General features: G+C 42.1%; 1 protein-coding gene across 1 annotated transcript in view; it reads left to right on the forward strand.

Annotated features, from left to right (window-relative positions):
- Window positions 1-466: 466 nt before the first annotated feature.
- Window positions 467-17,266, forward strand: part of TIAM1 (TIAM Rac1 associated GEF 1) — a 146,418-nt gene continuing 129,618 nt past the window's right edge. Inside the window, exons 1-2 of the mRNA XM_060010397.1 lie at window positions 467-609; window positions 10,050-11,026. Of these exons, the coding sequence (XP_059866380.1) occupies window positions 10,061-11,026 (966 nt within the window). The 5' untranslated portion in view covers window positions 467-609; window positions 10,050-10,060. The remainder of the gene's footprint in view (window positions 610-10,049; window positions 11,027-17,266) is intronic.

Genomic DNA, 17,266 nt, shown 5'->3' on the forward strand with positions numbered 1-17,266 from the left:
TTTAGCATTTTCTTCAACTTCTCTGGTAAATATAGCTCTACTTTGAGAATAACTGAGATGCCCTTGTTTCCTTTCATTCATCTCTGTTGTGACTTTTTAAACTTTAAGAGGGAACCATGGACACCATTTCCCAGTAACCTGTTTCTGTTATGCGATACCTTCATCTTTAGAGTTAGGTGAAAATGATAAAATAACTGAGTTTGTCAGGCTCTTTATTACCGTGACTGTAAATATGCTTGTGTTTATTGATTTATCTGATTATGTCTGTTATTTTATACCTGTAGCTAAATGTGGCATTGTTCAATTTGGTATTTGTGTGGTATTTCACACAAAATGGATGTTGGAGACTTGACGTAAATGGGCTCGATGGAAAATTCCTATCTCCTGTGTTCTGGCTAACCATTTGCTTTCTCTTTTTCTGTCCTTTCCAGGTTTTGGGGACATTCTCATAGACTCAGATGAGACTGTGATGGCCACCCCGAGGGGCCAGTGCTGATACGTTTCCCAGCCCCGGTCATTGTTCATCCTGACATCATTTCCAATCTCAATATCTAAATGCCACAGTGCTCTTGGGGCAAGTTGGGCTGGGAACCACTGTTGCCTTGTAAGGTAAGTTTGTGTATGTGTATTTGAGCCTGTGTATATCCCCATGAATTAATGGTGATGCCTCAGAGGTGGTGAGACAGATACATTTTAGCAGAATTGCCATTGCTGTGTTGTATGTAGCTTATGGAAGAAAGAATTTGGAGTCACTTTTTTTGGATTAAGGTTACACCCATCTAACAAGTCCAAAGTATTAGCATTAAAACTAAAAAAAAAAGAAAAAAGCAAAAGCAGGTACCTGTCTTTTTCCCCCTGTGAATTGCCCTCAGGGTCTTCTACATTTATTCCCGAGCTTTGCCATCTTTAGATGGGATTGTGTTTGAAAAAGGCAATCCCAGCTTCAAAATCCTACTTCAAAACAATAATATAGTTTGTTTCTAGTTTGGATAATCTTTTAAAAAGCAAAATAAATACAGTCAAAATAATAATCTTTCTAAATCAAAGATCATCTTTTATTTGTTGCAAAACTTTCCTGTTTAGTCTCCTGTGTTAGGGGTATTTGTGTGTGACTTGGCAAAACGCTTTTCATGGGTTTGTAAAGATTTAGCAAAAACTTTCAGAACTTTGTCTCAGTTTAATCTTAGCTCTTTTCCCCCAACCCCCCTATCCTGTCTTCAGGCTCAGCCTCCAGTAGGAAAAAAACAGGCTTGAAACCAAGCCCTCCCACTAGAATCTAATTTTAAATTTGCAATCTGTTGTCCTGTGATTTTTGCTTCAAATTTAACTTTGAAATAAATACATTTCATCCTTTCTTTTGCAGTTTTGGAGGTCTGTTTTCAAGTCATAGAAGGGTAATCATTACGTTTATTTTAATAAGTTTTTAAATACCTCGGGAGGGGTCAAAAATTTTATTAATAATAATCATAATTTATATACATCATTAGATGCCTTATGCTTGGATTTCACAGTGCCCTTATCAGCAAGAGAAACCTTGCTTTAATAGTTAACTTTTGACTTGAATATAAGTTGGGTCATCTTGCGCCCACTAATGGGCTCTAATATTTTATATTTTTGGAATACCCTTATTATAGGCAATCTGAGTGATGAGCATTTCCATTGAGAAGAGCTGTACGGAAACTTTAATTTATTTAAATGGCCAGTGTAATAACAAGTAAGGCATGGTCCCTGCCACCGGGAGATTATAATAAAATGCGAGGGGTCTACGTACAAAGCCAGACAAGTGTGTCAGTGTGCAAATAACCATGCCACAGACACGATGTGAGGAGGTCGAGCAAAGTGCCATTGGAACATAGAGAAAGAGTGATTAAATTCCAGCTCCATAGTATTTTCTTTATCTTAGGTAATTTTCTGGAGCCATCTGTTTTAAGTTTGGGTTTGGTGCTGTTTAATTGTAGCTGTCAGTGTGGTACCCCCATCCTTACTCTCTTCAATTATCCAAGAAACCTAGGAACTTAAAGCATTTATTTATTTTTTTTCTTTCCTTAAAATGAATTGCAGGTTTAGTGTAACTTTGGAAAATACAATAAACAAAGTATAATTTTGAAAATTAAAATTGCCCATAATCACTCTATCGAGGATAGTAACTTAAAAATATTTTATACATCTGTATATTCCTTCTCTCTCTCTCTCACTCTCTCTCTCTCTCTCTTTCTCTTTTTTCCTCTCCCTTTCCCTCCGTCTTCCTGTGTGTGTGGTGGCGGGGAGAGGGAGAGAGAGAAAGTAAAATATTGTTAACATTCTTAAATTTTTAATCTCCTCAAAGCCAATATCTTGGATGTGCATCTCAAATGTAAGTTTTGACTTGCTGAGAATAAGAAGAGTTTTGCTCCAGAGATGTTTGACCCTAATAGTAGAATTATCTTTTTGATGATCTACTCCTGAACAGGGCAAGCCCTGGCAGGCTGACCCACAAGGCTGGGCTTTGATCATGTGGAACATTCCTGTTCTTCAGCTAAAGGGTGGGGCATTCTGTCATCTGTTTGGAGTACTGCTTGAACTTCTGGTCTCATCTAGGGAATTAGACATCCTAAACCATAAAAATATTATTATAACCTCCTTAGATCTCAAGGTGATGAGGTTATTTCTCGTTTCCCTTGTGTCTTCTTCTTTCTCTCCCTCTTTTTTCCCTCTGACTAAAACTAGTAGAGTATTTTTCTTTGTTCTCTCTGCCCAGAGACTTTGACCATGGGTGGCTTTCTATTAACTGGAATGTTTTCTCATGCAGTACTAAGAAAACCTCACATTGGCATGATTGAAAAATTCAGCTTATGTTATAGCTTGGATCATACAGGTTTTTCCTTTCTTTTTAATTTGTGTTGTACTTCTCCACTCATGTATAATAATTGATGTTCACGGTGATCTTGCATAGATGTTGCAAGCAATTAAAATTTTCATTTATTTCAAGAGTGTTTACCTTTACTCAGAGAACACAGTTATACAAGTTGCTTTAAAAGTTTGATAATTCCAACCTCTGGGTCACCTTGGGGTTGGCATCTATTGACTGTCCTTTCCCCTGAGAACTGGTTAGATTTTCCTGGTTCTTTGGAATGCATTGTGGACATTTTGAGTATTATGTTGGGAGAATCTAGGTCCTGTGAAAATCATCTAGAGAACGTTGAATTTTCTTTTTTGCTTTTTTAGCGGGTAATCAACCTGGCTAGGTTCAGATGGCAAGTTCTGTCTGACCTCCTGTGGGTGGTGACTCTCATGTCAGTTCAGTTTTCAAAGCCTTTGCTCTGAGGCTGTAGGTTTATTCCACACAGGTGCCACTTGGGAGCTAGACTGGGAGGTGGGCTGTGGTTTATATCATAATTCAGTTCTCAAAGCCTTTGCTGTCTTGCTTTGGGTCAGTCCCAGGTATGTGCACTTGAGGGGTGAGCCTGGGACTTGTGTAGATGTACATAGCATTAGATGATTTGTTTCCTCCAGCTCTTTTTTCCTCTGAGATCCCGCTCACTCTTTGACTTGCAGGGATCATTATTCTTAGTTTCTTTGGCTAGAATGACAGGGTATGTCTCGGGAGTTTTTGCTGCCTGTGCCACAGCTGGACTGTGTGCTCACCCTCCATGCAAGGTTGGAAGAGTAAAGTAATAAAAACAAAAATGGGAAACTCACTCTTGTTAGAGTGGCTTCTTCAGGTTTTGACTCCCACCCCCAATCCATCTGCTTTTGCTTACTCTTTGGAATTCCTCGGGTGGTTGGTTTTTCCTTTGGTCCAGAGTTTTTAGTATTTATCATTGGGAGAAAGATCAGCTGTGGTGTCTTAACTTCATCTTAGCTGGTACCAACATTAGCATTTCAGTTTTGTTCATACTGTGTTAGAGACAGAAGCCCAATCCCTAGTTAATCAACTCTACTTCTCTATTTAGTCTCACTATAGACCATTGTTTTGTGTTTACTTTGTATTTCTTGATAATATTATACTAGATAATGCTCAATACATGCTTATTTTTTATTGCCTAACTTGTTGAAAAAGAGGATTCAAAAACATTTCGTGTTGAAGAATCCTCACTTTTAAACAAAAATTTCATTTAACCAGAATATTCCAGTTAGTTAAGGCTTTAACTTTTTATTTTGAAATAATTATAGAAATCGTACACAATAAGTATACCCTTAACCTAGTTTCCCCTAATGGTTGTATCGTACATAATTGCAGTAAACTACCAAAGCCAGGAATGTGACATTTTTTCCAGTGTGTGTGAATAGTTTTATATTATTTTATCACATAAGGCTTAGTAGGCTAATAAATTTATAAAAGCTGTCCCTGAGAAAGGACCACCTACCAGATGTATGTATAAACCATTCTAATGACTGTACCTTTTTTTTTTCCTTTTTTTAAAATTGAAGTATAGTTGATTTACAATGTTGTGTTAGTTTTGGGTGTACAGCACAGTGATTCAGTTATACATACATATATATATCTATTCTTTTTCACATTCTTTTCTGTTACAGGTTATTACAAAATACTGAGTATAGTTCCTTGTGCTTTACAGTTGGTCCTTGCTGGTTACCTATTTTATATATAGTAGCATATATATGTTAATCCCAAACTCGTAATTTATCCCTCCCCCCTTTCCCTTTTGGTAACTATAAGTTTGTTTTCTATGTCCGTGGGTCTGTTTCTATTTTGTAAATAAGTTCATTTGTGTCTTTTTTTTCAGATTCCTTAGTGATATCGTATGATATTTGTCTTTCTCTGTCTGATTTACTTCACTTAGTATGATAATCTCTAGGTCCATTCATGTTGCTGCAAGTGGCATTATTTCATTCTTTTTTATGGCTGAGTAATATTCCATATTGTGTATGTGTGTTTGTGTGTATAGATAGATAGATAGATAAAGATACATCTTCTTTATCCATTCACCTGTGAATGGACATTTAGGCTGCTTCTGTGTCTTGGCTATTGTATATAGTGCTGCCTGTACTTATTGATAAAGTTCCTTAAGGTACCTTTTAACTATTTCAATGAGTACAGTAAGCCCCTTACATACGAACGAGTTCCATTCTGAGAGCGCATTCGTAAGTCCAGTTTGTAAGTCCAACAAAGTTAGTCTAGGTACACAATTAACATAATCGGCTATATAGTAGTATTTAATTTGATGGGATTTAAAGGAAGTTTCTATGATTACTTGAAAAATTTAACTCCTCACTTAAAGAGAAAGATCATGGTGTTGGGAAGAATGGGAAAGTCACACTCCCTCTAGTGTCCTTGGTCTCTGGCCCTGAGAATCTCTTGATTTTCTGATATCATCTACTTTCAGATGACCCCTTCCCATCATGTCACTATGTCTCCTTTGCCCCCATTTTCTCTGGATCATCTCAGGCTGAGCAGTTCTGCACTGTCTACCCTGACAACGAGGAGATGTATCCTCTCGATTCCAAACCCCTTTCCTAAACTTCTGAGGGAATAGCTCCAAAAAGAGGAAGAATGTGGGAATTAAGTGACATGAGACAGGAGCAAGGCCTTAATTTGCTGCCCAGGTAATTGAAGTTTGGGGAGTGCAGTGAAGCAGGGCAAGCTGAAGCCCTCAACTCAGTTCACGGATCAGGGTGATCCCAAACCCAGTGGCCTGGAGTGAGGGACCTAGAGAACAGCACACAGACTGGAAACCGGCGTGTTGTCTAGGCACTCTGATATAGAAGAGCTGGCATATTTAAGGCCAGTGTGTGTTTTCTCTAGTTCACATTGTGCTAACATTCTCATCTGTTTTCTTTTGTAGTTGCATGAGTTTGAATTTTTACATTCTAGATTAAAGATTATTTTGTCATTCATTCATTCATTCATTCATGCAGTATTTTTCCACTGAGCACCTACTGTCTTTCAGGCAGTGTTCTAGGCACTGCAGATACAGCAATAAACAAGACAAGCAAACTTTCAGTCCTACCCCTGAGGCTTAGTTTCTAGTGGGGAAGGATAGAGAATAAAAAAGATAAGTATCTCTTTTCCTGCCCTGCAAATAGGTTCATCAGTATCATTTTTCTAGATTCTCTATATATGTGTTAATATATGATATTTGTTTTTCTCTTTCTGACCTACGTCACTCTGTATGGCAGACTCTAGGTTCATCCACATCACTGCAAGTCACCCAATTTCATTCCTTTTTATGGCTGAGTAATGTTCCATTGTATATATGTACCACACGCAGATGAAGAGAATGGACCTGTGGACACAGAGGGGGAAGGGGAGGGTTTGACAAACTGAGAGAGTAGCATTGACATATATACACTACCATGTGTAAAATAGATAGCTAGTGGGAAGCTGCTGTATAGCACAGGGAGCTCAGCTTGGTGCTCTTTGATGACCTGGAGGGGTGGGATGGAGGTGGATGGGAGGGAGGCTCAAGAGGGGATATATATATAACATACAGCTGATTCACTTTGTTGTACAGCAGAAACTAACACAACATTGTAAAGCAAATATACTCCAAAAAAAAAAAAAACGTAAGTAAGTGAAACACATTTTTTGTTACAATTATGATAAATGCTAAGGAGGGGGAAAAAATCAAAGAAGAGGGATAAGAAATGTTGAGTTCTGAGGGTTGTCCTTTTGATAGGGACGCCAGGAAAGGCCTTTCTGAGAAGGTGATATTTGAGTCAAGATCGGAACAAACTGGAAAGAGTGAGCCAGATGTAGATTTGTGAAAACTGGAGGGTTGCAGGCAGAGGATGGAGCATGAGCAAAGGCCCTGGGGCAGGCCAGGAAGCCAGACCTTAGACCATTGGAAAGAAAGTGTAAGACTTGAGGTTTGAATTCGGAGAACTGTTCCTATGTTACAGTCTTGCGCACTACTTCCTGCTTAATATCCCTCCCACTAAATACCCCCAGAAAGTGCAAGCTATTTGGGGCCACTAACATTCTACATAAGGAAATCAGTAACGAGTGTAATGAGTTAAAAAATGGTAACATTTTCCAGCTTGCAGTTGAGCACCTTCATTCTGACGCTCTGCTTTTCTGTTTCTAGCCCAGTTTTTGCATTTCAACCTGTTCTCCTCCCCCTTAATCCTTCCCCTCTTACCTAGTGACTGTGTGATGATTATGTTGGTAAAGTGCTGATGACTACTTTTTGCTTTTGTTACTAAAATGCATGAACGTTTATTGACTCATCACACATAGAACACTTGTAGTCTCTCTAGAGGCTACAGAAAAAGTGAAAGCCACTTTCTGCCCAGAGTTGCTTCCAGACTCACAGGAACAAACAAAGCCTGTGCAACTGTAAAATATAAACCAAGTTTTTTGTTTGTAATAAAAATAAATGATAAGGGTTAAGTAGGAGAGAGCAGGAAGAAATGAAGATGCTGAAAGTAGCTGGCATTTTACATTTGTGTGTGAAAAGGGTTAGGATTTTCAATTCACCCATGTTCTGGGGGTTGCCCGTGGGATGGGGGTTGTCCCTGAAAGAGGAGATTGTGTTTGTTGTATGCAGTAAGCAGTTTTAATTTTTCATGCTTATGTTATTTCAGGGTCCCCCACGTGGGCCTTCGTGGTTCTCACTGACCTTTCAGGAAAAGCTTTTAAATGAAGGGGTGTTTCAGCAGTCCCTAGAAACATTTTTCTGCTAAGTTGAGTTGCTTCAGACTTCCTGCTGACTCTGCTTAGATCATCCCCTGAGAATTTCTTCTCGGTAGGATTTAAGAGATTTGGCATTCATCTCTAAACTCTAGTTCTAAAGATAAAAATGGCTTCTTTCCTACCTTGGCTGGCTGAAAAGAATCTTGCTACTAAAAATGCTATTAATATAACAGACCCGTCAGAGCAATGCAGGGAGTGCTGTAATTCTTGAAGGTTGGGGCCATTTCCTTTAGGAAACCTCTCCTGAGGCTTTTAACTTGATTAGTTTTCTGTTGGCAGAAACAAGCCTAACCAGAAATTTGTTGTTGAGCATATGCCTGTGAATTTATATTTGCAAACTTTTGATGTGTACAGTAGAGGAGGGTACCTCCTAGCACATTTGAGGTGACAGTTTTGCCTTTCTATACCTCAGTTTCTGTCACCATCATTCTTTCCTTCTTTTAACTGTAAATCTGTGTGATTCTTAAAATGGGACTGTGGCTAACACCTGTTCTAAGCTTTTAATTACTTATTGGCAAAACATATAGATACATAGACACATCCAGTTATCTTAATGTACGCTTAAAAACAAAAATCAAGAACCCTGAGAAATTGGTCATGGCCTTTAGCATTACTTTAGATGCTTATTTATTTTACTTGCAAAAATGTAGTACATGATATTCTTAGGAATGTAGATAACACAAGTTATGCATGGACAGTGCATCTTTTCATTTTCCCTACACCAAGTTGAGTTTCTGTGTTTTTTCTTGGCTTCTTAAAGACGTCAGCCAGGGAGGCGTGAACTTATTGCTTTGAAGTATGCTTGCTACTAGTAAAAGGAAGATTCTCTTTCTTGGAAACTTCGCTCTCAGAATCATACGACGTGTGACCTGGTAGGGAATAGTCCAGTATGGGAATAGCTTCACATCTGGTGTCTGTATGAATTACCTCTGAACTCATCGGAAGATTCAATGGAGGAGGTTTTTCCCTTCCTGTTGCCACAAATTTCATTTCAGTGAAGATGTGCTTATAGGAGTTTCAGCCACCTTTGAGACTGAACAGTGGGATTATAGAGTGGTTCTGGATCAATGTGAATGTATATTATGTTTCAGGGTGTTTCAAACTGTAATGGTTACAATAAATTTGTTCCTGTTTTCCTCTGGTACCTTTCACTTTTTTGTTTATTGTATCCCTTCCCTGGCTAGAATATAAGTTTCATGAGCGTGGGGAATGTGTGTCTTTTGTTGTCTGCTGTATCTCTGGCTTCTAGAATGTGGTAGGTGCTCAGTATATATTTTCTGAATGAACGACTATGTAGATGATTGGAAGAATCAGCTCAGGGATGTGCCCAGCTACTCTATTTTTCTTCTTTCCTTTCTGGCCATTTTCATGTGTGTATCTTAAGTGTGTACCACTTAACTAGTCTAGAGAAACCTCATTGCTGAGCAAGGAGAATAAGGCTAAAGAGAGTCACACATGTTGAACTTTGAGGATTTTTCTATTTTCCACTCTGGGTAACAGTCCTCAGACCAATGAGAGAGACTGGAAAAATGTTAAGGAAGGAGTTGAATTAACCTGGGTAGCCCCAAAAGGCTGAATGATATTTAGTGATTTCATCATGTGAATTTCTGTTTGCAGGGCACTCTGTACCAGATTAATGTTCTCAGGTTGGATTTGCTCCCAGAAATAAACCCATTAGTTTAGCTGCTAAGCAGAGAGTGGGGTTCCTATTTCATTTTGCCCATCTCCCTCTCCCTATCCACTTCACAGCCCCTACCCGAACCTCCCAATCAGGGTTTTCAGAATGCTGTGGAATTAAGGTAAAAACCCTTTTCCTTCTTGAGTTCGATTTATTAGGAAGAGTTGATTGGACTTACATCTTGAGCTTTTCCATTTTTGATTGATTTTGAAGTGTAGATGGAGTCAGAATGAAACAAAACCATTGGGAGAGAGGGAGGTTATCCAATGCACCTCTGAGTTTTGCTTGGTTTTTTGAAATGTGTAATTTCAAACAGGAAGTTACTCATTTGGCAGACACCTTGGTTTGTACTTTTCAGAGTTTTTAGTTTATGGATAGGCATAGAGCTTTAAATATACACCTGTAGAGTTTAAGTAGAAGAAGACAACGGTTGCCAGCTCAATGAAAGCAGCCCTGTGCTGTGCCAGGTGGGCAGCTACCCTCCGGGCAGAGACAAGTGTAATTCTCTAATGATTTTATTTATGTTCTTATTTCATATCTCCGCAGGAGTAATCTCAGTACATGATGTTAGTTCTCACCTGCTACCACGTAAAAGTCCAAGTACCTGCCAGGTGCACATAGGTGCGCTGTTATCTGCCAAGCTGGCTGCCGTCCCTGTGTGCTGAACTCTTCCTGTTAACTGCCTATACCCATTGGATGACTCAATGATCCCCTCTTTTTTTTTTTTCTTTGCTACAGACCATAAAGCCATGGGAAACGCAGAAAGTCAAAATGTAGTGCATGAGTTTTATGGAGAAAAGCATGCGAGCCTGGGGCGCAAACACACGTCGCGCTCCCTGCGCCTGTCGCACAAGGTGCGGCGGACCAGGCACGCCTCCTCGGGGAAGGTGATCCACAGGACCTCCGAAGTGACCACCCGATCCAGCAGCACTCCCAGTATCCCCCAGTCCCTGGCTGAAAATGGCTTGGAGCCCTTCTCCCAAGAAGGCACCCTGGAGGACTTCGGGAGCCCCATTTGGGTGGACCGAGTGGATATGGGCTTGAGACCCGTGTCTTACACGGATTCTTCTGTCAGTCCCAGTGTAGGCAGCAGCATTGTCCTCGCAGCAGCCTCTGTGCAGAGCATGCCAGACTCGGAGGAGAGCCGGCTTTACGGGGATGACGCTACGTACTTGGCGGAGGGAGGCAGGAGGCAGCATCCCTATACATCCGATGGGCCCACTTTCACGGAGACGGCGAGCTTTAAGAAGAAACGCTCCAAATCTGCAGACATCTGGCGGGAGGACAGCCTGGAATTCTCACTCTCTGATCTGAGCCAAGAACATTTAACAAGCAACGAAGAGATCTTGGGTTCTGCCGAAGAGAAAGATTGCGAGGAGACTCGGGGGATGGAAGCCCCAGCGAGTCCGCGGCAGCTCAGTACCTGTCAACGTGCCAATTCACTGGGGGATTTGTATGCTCCCCAGAAAACCTCCGGGGTGACGGCAGACGGGGGGCGGAGGGGCAAATTTGCAGGCTACTGTCGGAATTTGGTGTCTGATATTCCTGATCTTGGGAACCATAAGATGCCACCAGCTGCTGCCGAAGAGGCTCTTCCGTACAGTAATTATAACACACTTCCCTGTAGGAAATCTCACTGTCTTTCTGAAGGTGCCACCAACCCACAAATGAGCCATAACAACAGCATGCAAGGCAGAAGAGCAAAAACAACTCAGGTAAAGTGACTGGAATCTGTTTCAATATTTTGGAGATGATGCATGACTTTAAGTGCATGAGTTTGCTCTCACACGATTCCCATCTTTTAGCCGGGTTTTGTTTGCCTGGTGGGTGCTGCAGCCGATGCCGTTTCTCTGGAGATGCAGCGCTCTTCTGCTTCGCCCCTCTTGCAGTTCTGTGGTGAAGGGGTGGGGATTAAGGAGTAAGCGTATATGTGTGTCGGGGATGTGATGAGAGTGGGAATAAAGCTGATGAGTTCACATTGGGAAGCTGCCTCTCCAACTCAGCTCTTCAGCGGCATCTCACTCCTTCTGAGCTTCCTTCCTAACGTGGTTCTATCCGTGGACAGATGGGGATGGTGGGGTGTGGACTCTGGGAACTTATTTCTTCAGCGCCACAGGTGGGAAGAGGTTAGTCGGCCGCTCGTTGGAGGAGGTGTTTTTGATTCAGGGCGGGCTCTGGTCATTTGTCAGCTGCTCTCAGAGGTTGGCAGGCTGACTGCCTTACCAGGAGCCATTTCAATTTCCTGTTCCTTGCAAGGCCGGCCAGCCCTCTCTCTGGAGGGAGGTGTTGCGGAAGGAATAACATGGGTGGGTTCCAGTTCTACGCTGCAGCCAGCTAGTTTTTGACCTTGGACAAACCCTGACTTCTAGTTGCTCTTCTGAACAGTGGGGTAAAGATGCTCGACTCACCTACTTCGGGGTCCAGGGCATGAAAGAGTGGGTGTGAAAACATTTTTCAAAGATTTAAAACGTATCTTACTTATGAAAGGAAGACCCGTTACCTTCATTAGTAATGGTAATTAACGTGGAGATAATAACCTGTCAAGTAATCCTGCATGCCTCCATCCTTTTCTGGTCCTGCAGTTCCCTGTAGTGGAGTTCTGGGAGGCCTGGCTTCTGTTGAGGATGGGTTGGTAGTTTGCAAGGTGGTGCTTCAGATCCGGAATCCAGATTGGGCCCATTTGCCTTGAAAGGTGTATTGGCCACCAGGGTGTCCAGCGAATACCACTGAGGTCAGCTGGAAAACGGCAGGTGTGCTCTGACCTGGCCAGCAGTGCATGGTGTTCACCTTCTGGTCTTGCTTCAGTGCAAGTCAAAGTTACTCGAGGGTTATTTTGAGGCTCAATTCTCTTGGGAAGGGTGTCTAAATATAATGGGCAGATGGGATGGTGGGGAACCTGGGGAGGAGGGCAAAGGAAATTGGCACTAGATTGTCTGTGTTCCTGCCCAAGAGCAAGTTTTTTTGTTTTGTTTTGTTTTTAAGTATTCAAAATCTCAGGTCTCTAATTTTATTTTGGAATTTTAAATCCCCGTATACAAGTCGTCTGGGGATACAGTTTTTTCTTTTTTTTTTTTTTTGTACCACTGTAGATTTCTATATTAGAATAATTGAAATTTACTATATATTCCTCTGGGTTGATATAGGTTAAAGGAGTCTGTGTTTGACCTTTTCCTCTTCTTTTTTAAAAGATATTTTAAACTGTGGTAAAAGTACACATGACATTTACCATCTTGGCATTTTTAAGTATATGGTTGAAGGGTATTAAGTACATCCAGACTGTTGTGTACCCTTCATCTTCAGAACTCTTTTCATCTCGTAGAACTGAAATTCTGTCCCCATTAAACAAAAGTTCTCTGTTTCCCCCTTTCCCGAGGCCCTGGCAACCACCGTTCTACTTTCTGTCTCAGTGAATTTGGCTCTAGAGACCTTGTAAGAGTGGAATCATGTAGTATTTGTCTTTTTGTGACAGGCTTATTTCATTTAGGTTGATATCCTCAAGGTTCACACGTTGTACCATGTGTCAGAAGCGCCCTCCTTTTTAAGGCTGAATAATATTCCACTGTATGTATATAACACTCCCCCCACAGCCCCCATTCATCCACTGAAGGACAGGTTTTGCTGATGGTGTCCAAGCCAGGTATCCTGGCTCCACGTCTTCTTGCCTGAGTAACTTTGGGCACAATTTTTTTTAATTAATCAATTTATGTATGGCTGTGTTGGGTCTTCGTCTCTGTGCGAGGGCTTTCTCTAGTTGTGGCAAGCGGGGGCCACTCTTCATCACGGTGTGCGGGCCTCTCACTATCGAGGCCTCTGTTGTTGCAGAGCACAGGCTCCAGACGCGCAGGCTCAGCAGTTGTGGCTCACGGGCCCAGTTGCTTCGCGGCATGTGGGATCTTCCCAGACCAGGGCTCGAACCCGTGTCCCCTGCATTGGCAGGCAGATTCTCAACCACTGCGCCACCAGGGAAGCCCTAGGCACAATTTTTAAGTCTCTGGAAGCCTTAATTTCTTCATCTGTCAAATGGGAATAATAATAAAGTTTCTGAGAAAATGGAATGTGAAGGCCAGCGCTTGGTACTTTAGAATCTACCCATAAGGGACAATGCGTAAGTTGATGTAATTTTCATTATTATTAATGTTGTATGAGTTGAGGACTCAAGGTAGTTTTGTGTTTATATCAAACTTTGTGTTAGAAACAAAATTATTAAAAAGGCTGATTCTGAGGTTTGAGAAGGTGAGTGTGAATGTTGCCTGTAGATGCACTCCTTGAATTTTTCTCCATTTCTCTTCTGAAGCAAGATTATGATGATAGAAACGACTGAATTACCCCGCTGTGGTTCCTCTGCCTACCCTGGCCGGGCTCTTCCTACACTGGCAACTTGACAGGTTGGGACGCAGGTGAGATAGGTGCCCTATTAAAGGGTCACCTGAAAGGCACTGCAGGCTCTGTCCTGAAGACATTGCCAGATTGGCAGTGCAGACCTGATTGGAAGAAATGGTCTCCTGGCCCTCAGCAGTTAAAAGGAACCTCACTTTTACCTGGAACGATGCTAAGTTAGCGCACATTCTGTGTAAGATTTGACGGGGTGCCAGGTGGTATTCTGGCTCCCTAGCTCCAGGTCTCCAACACTGCGGGACAGTTGGACCTCTGCTTCCCCCCACTCCCCACTGATGGGGCTGTGAGCCTTTGAGTCATGGCCACCCCCAGAAGAGGGGCAGAGCCGGTATCGCTGAAAGTTCTCATGTGTAATCGTTGTACGACATTTCCATTCTTTGGCTCGTCGCCTTCTAAAATCGTTAATGTATGAAAGTGAGATCATCTCAGCGTGGTGTCTCGTAAAGCACTGTGGTAGCTTAATGTAACGCAAAGTGCAACAGGACTAGGCATCCTAAGAAGTACATTTGGATCCCGGCTCGCTCCTTACTAAACGGTGACCTTGGGCAAGTCACTCCATCACTGGCCCCTTCTCTGACCGGGGTGAGTGACACCAGCCTCTGACAGGGCCATTAGGAGAACCAAGTGGGATTCCATGCATGGAAGCCTTTTGCAGAGTGTATAAAGTGAACGGAAGTCTTATTTTTGTATCGACTTTACGTGTTGAGTGAAGATCTTTAATGACTTGAAACAAACCCCAGAATTATTCACAACACTGTCCATCCACCCACACTTCCTAGTCTAAGTTTGGTGTGATCATCCAGCGCAATTTCTTGAGAACCCACTATGTTCCAAACAGTGTATTTTAAGAGGCAGTGGGTGTGGAGACTTCCTTGAAAAGAATTCTTTTTTTCTTTTTTTTGTGTTGGTAAAAGTTTCTGACCCAGGGGCCCTCTCCGGCAAGTTTGGATCGTAGATATTAAGGCCTCCTCATCTGCCCCGGTGATGTGGTTGAATCTGTAATCGTCTTGTCAGCAGTTTTACTCCCCAGAAAAGAGCTCCTGGCGGGCATTTCGCCAAGGTCATGGCCTCTGAGCCTGAGAGACAATAGGTTTTATCTGAACTAACATGAACAACATCTTTTTATTTGAAAATGATCAAAAATGTGTCTGCCACACACTGAGTGCTAAGAAATTATATTTGTCCAATTCAGTCTACTTGAGTATGTGTCGTGTACCTTCTGCATAAAAGTCTTATCTTGTCGGTCAGTCTGCTACTCATTTGTTGGGAGGATTTACCCAGACTACTGACAGCAGAGTTTATTTGTACTGACTTCTGTAAAATCCCAGGTAGCTTGCCCCTTGATGCAATGAATGCCTCATTGGTATTTTGGCCTGAACTTTACTCTCAGTGTCCCCATGGTTAACGGACAGAGGCAGGGGCAGCCTGGTGTCAGGCAAAGAAGAGGTTCTGGAGTCCAGCAGGTCTGAGCTTGTGAGTTTGAACCCTGTTACCTATGTAACCTAGAAGGATCTCAGTGCCTCTTGAATGAGGGTTCCACACAGGAATGAATGTAACACTCCTGGCACCATATCTTGCATGTATTAGATGCTCTGTAAATAATGGTTATGAGTTACGATGGTAAAGTTTGGTTTCATTGTGTAGAGTTCAGCTCTCCTGTGTTGCTAAGACTATCAGCGGGTGAGGGGGAGCGAGGAAACTGCCAGTCGATGGAGTGTCCTTGAGCCACGTTCTGTGCTTGAAAGGGAAGCTTTGGCTTGGAGCTGTCCTGCGTAACGCCTGAGGAGGGCTTCATTCATCCACTTGGGAGATGAAAGACTGTGAACAGCTGTGCTGAGGATGTCTCAGGGGGCCGCCACCTTGGGAGGGAGCGGGCGGCCCCCCCCAGAGCTCCTCGCGGGGACGTGGCGCTGGTGCTAAGGTTTGTGTGCTGGTCCATCTTCTGACACCCTCTTCCCTCCGTGGTATATGGAGTGGGATCGACAGAAGACAGAGCTCCTGGCCCCTGAGCACCTCTGCGGGGGTTCATTTCAGCCTGATGGCGAGTTGCCAACTCTCCCATCACTTTTCAGGGGAGGAAGTCAACCTAAGGAGATTAGGTGACAGGGTCTCACGACTGGATTGAAGTCCAGGTCTTCTGACCCACAGACCAGGGTCCTTTCTTCAGAAGCAAACCCACACCACACTGCCTCCCCATGTTCAAACAGGTTTCAGCTCACGTGCTCTCAGATTTTAACATCAAAACCCCCCAGTTCTGGTACAGAAGCCAAACAGGGTGGTGGGCTGAAAAGAAAATAGTAACTGTCCACTACCGTGGCCCGAATCAGCAGTCCCTGAGAGAGATGACCAAAGGCGACTTTATTTTTTATTTGTATGTTTTTAAATTGAAGTATAGTTGATTTACAATGTTGTGTTAACTTCTGCTGCTGTACAGCAAACTGATTCAGTTATACATATATATACCTTCTTTTTCATGTTCTTTTCCATTACGGTTTATCACAGGATATCGAATATAGTTCCCTATGCTATACAGTAGGACCTTGTTTTTTATTCATTCTATGTATAATAATTTGCATCTGCTAATCCCAACCTCCCACTCCATCTCCCCGCCACCTTCCCCTCGGCAACAAGTCTGTTCTCTACGTCTGAGTCTATTTCTGTTTCGTAGGTAAGTTCATTTGTGTCATATTTTAGATTCCATATGTAAGTGATATCGTATGGTATTGTCTTTGTCTGACTTACTTCACTTAGTATGATAATCTCTAGTTCTATGTTGCTGCAAATGGCATTATTTTTTTTATGGCTGAGTAGTATTCCATTGTATATATGTACAACATCTTCTTTATCCATTCTGTCGATGGACATTTAGGTTGTTTCCATATCTTGGCTATTGTGAATAGTGCTGCTGTGAACATAGGGGTGCATGTATCTTTTTGAATTATAGTTTTGTCTGCATATATATGCCCAGGAGTGGGATTGCTGGATCATATGGTAGCTCTGTTTGTAGTTTTTTGAGGAACTTTTATACTGTTTTCCACAGTGGCTGCACCAACTTACATTCCCACCAACTGTGTATTAGCGTTCCCTTTTCGCCACACCCTCTCCGGCTTTCGTTACTTGTAGACATTTTAATGATGGCCATTCTGACTGGTGTGAGGTGATATACCTCATCGCAGTTTTGATTTGCATTTCTCTAATAATTAGCGATGTTGAGCATCTTTTCGTGTGCCTGTTGGCCATCTGTATGTCTTTTTTGGAGACATGCCAAAGATGACTTTAGAAGGCTGTATCCCTGAGGACCTTCTTGCTTGGATAAACAAGTTAATAGGATTGGTGATTTCAGCAAGATAAAGGGTGCAGCACGATCGGAAGAAGATCTTGAGTTCCTATAAAAGTTGTGTTGATTTTTAAAATTTTGTTTCGTTTTACACTTAGTTTAAATGGTTCAGGGATAATAAATATGTTCCCTGAGCTGAGAACTGACATCAGCATCCAGAGATTCCTAACCTTTGGTCACAGATTCCTTTGCGAATCAGATGAAACATTTGGATCTTTTGGGA

The sequence above is a fragment of the Delphinus delphis genome, chromosome 4 (genome assembly GCF_949987515.2).
Source record: "Delphinus delphis chromosome 4, mDelDel1.2, whole genome shotgun sequence".
NCBI lineage: Eukaryota > Metazoa > Chordata > Mammalia > Artiodactyla > Delphinidae > Delphinus > Delphinus delphis.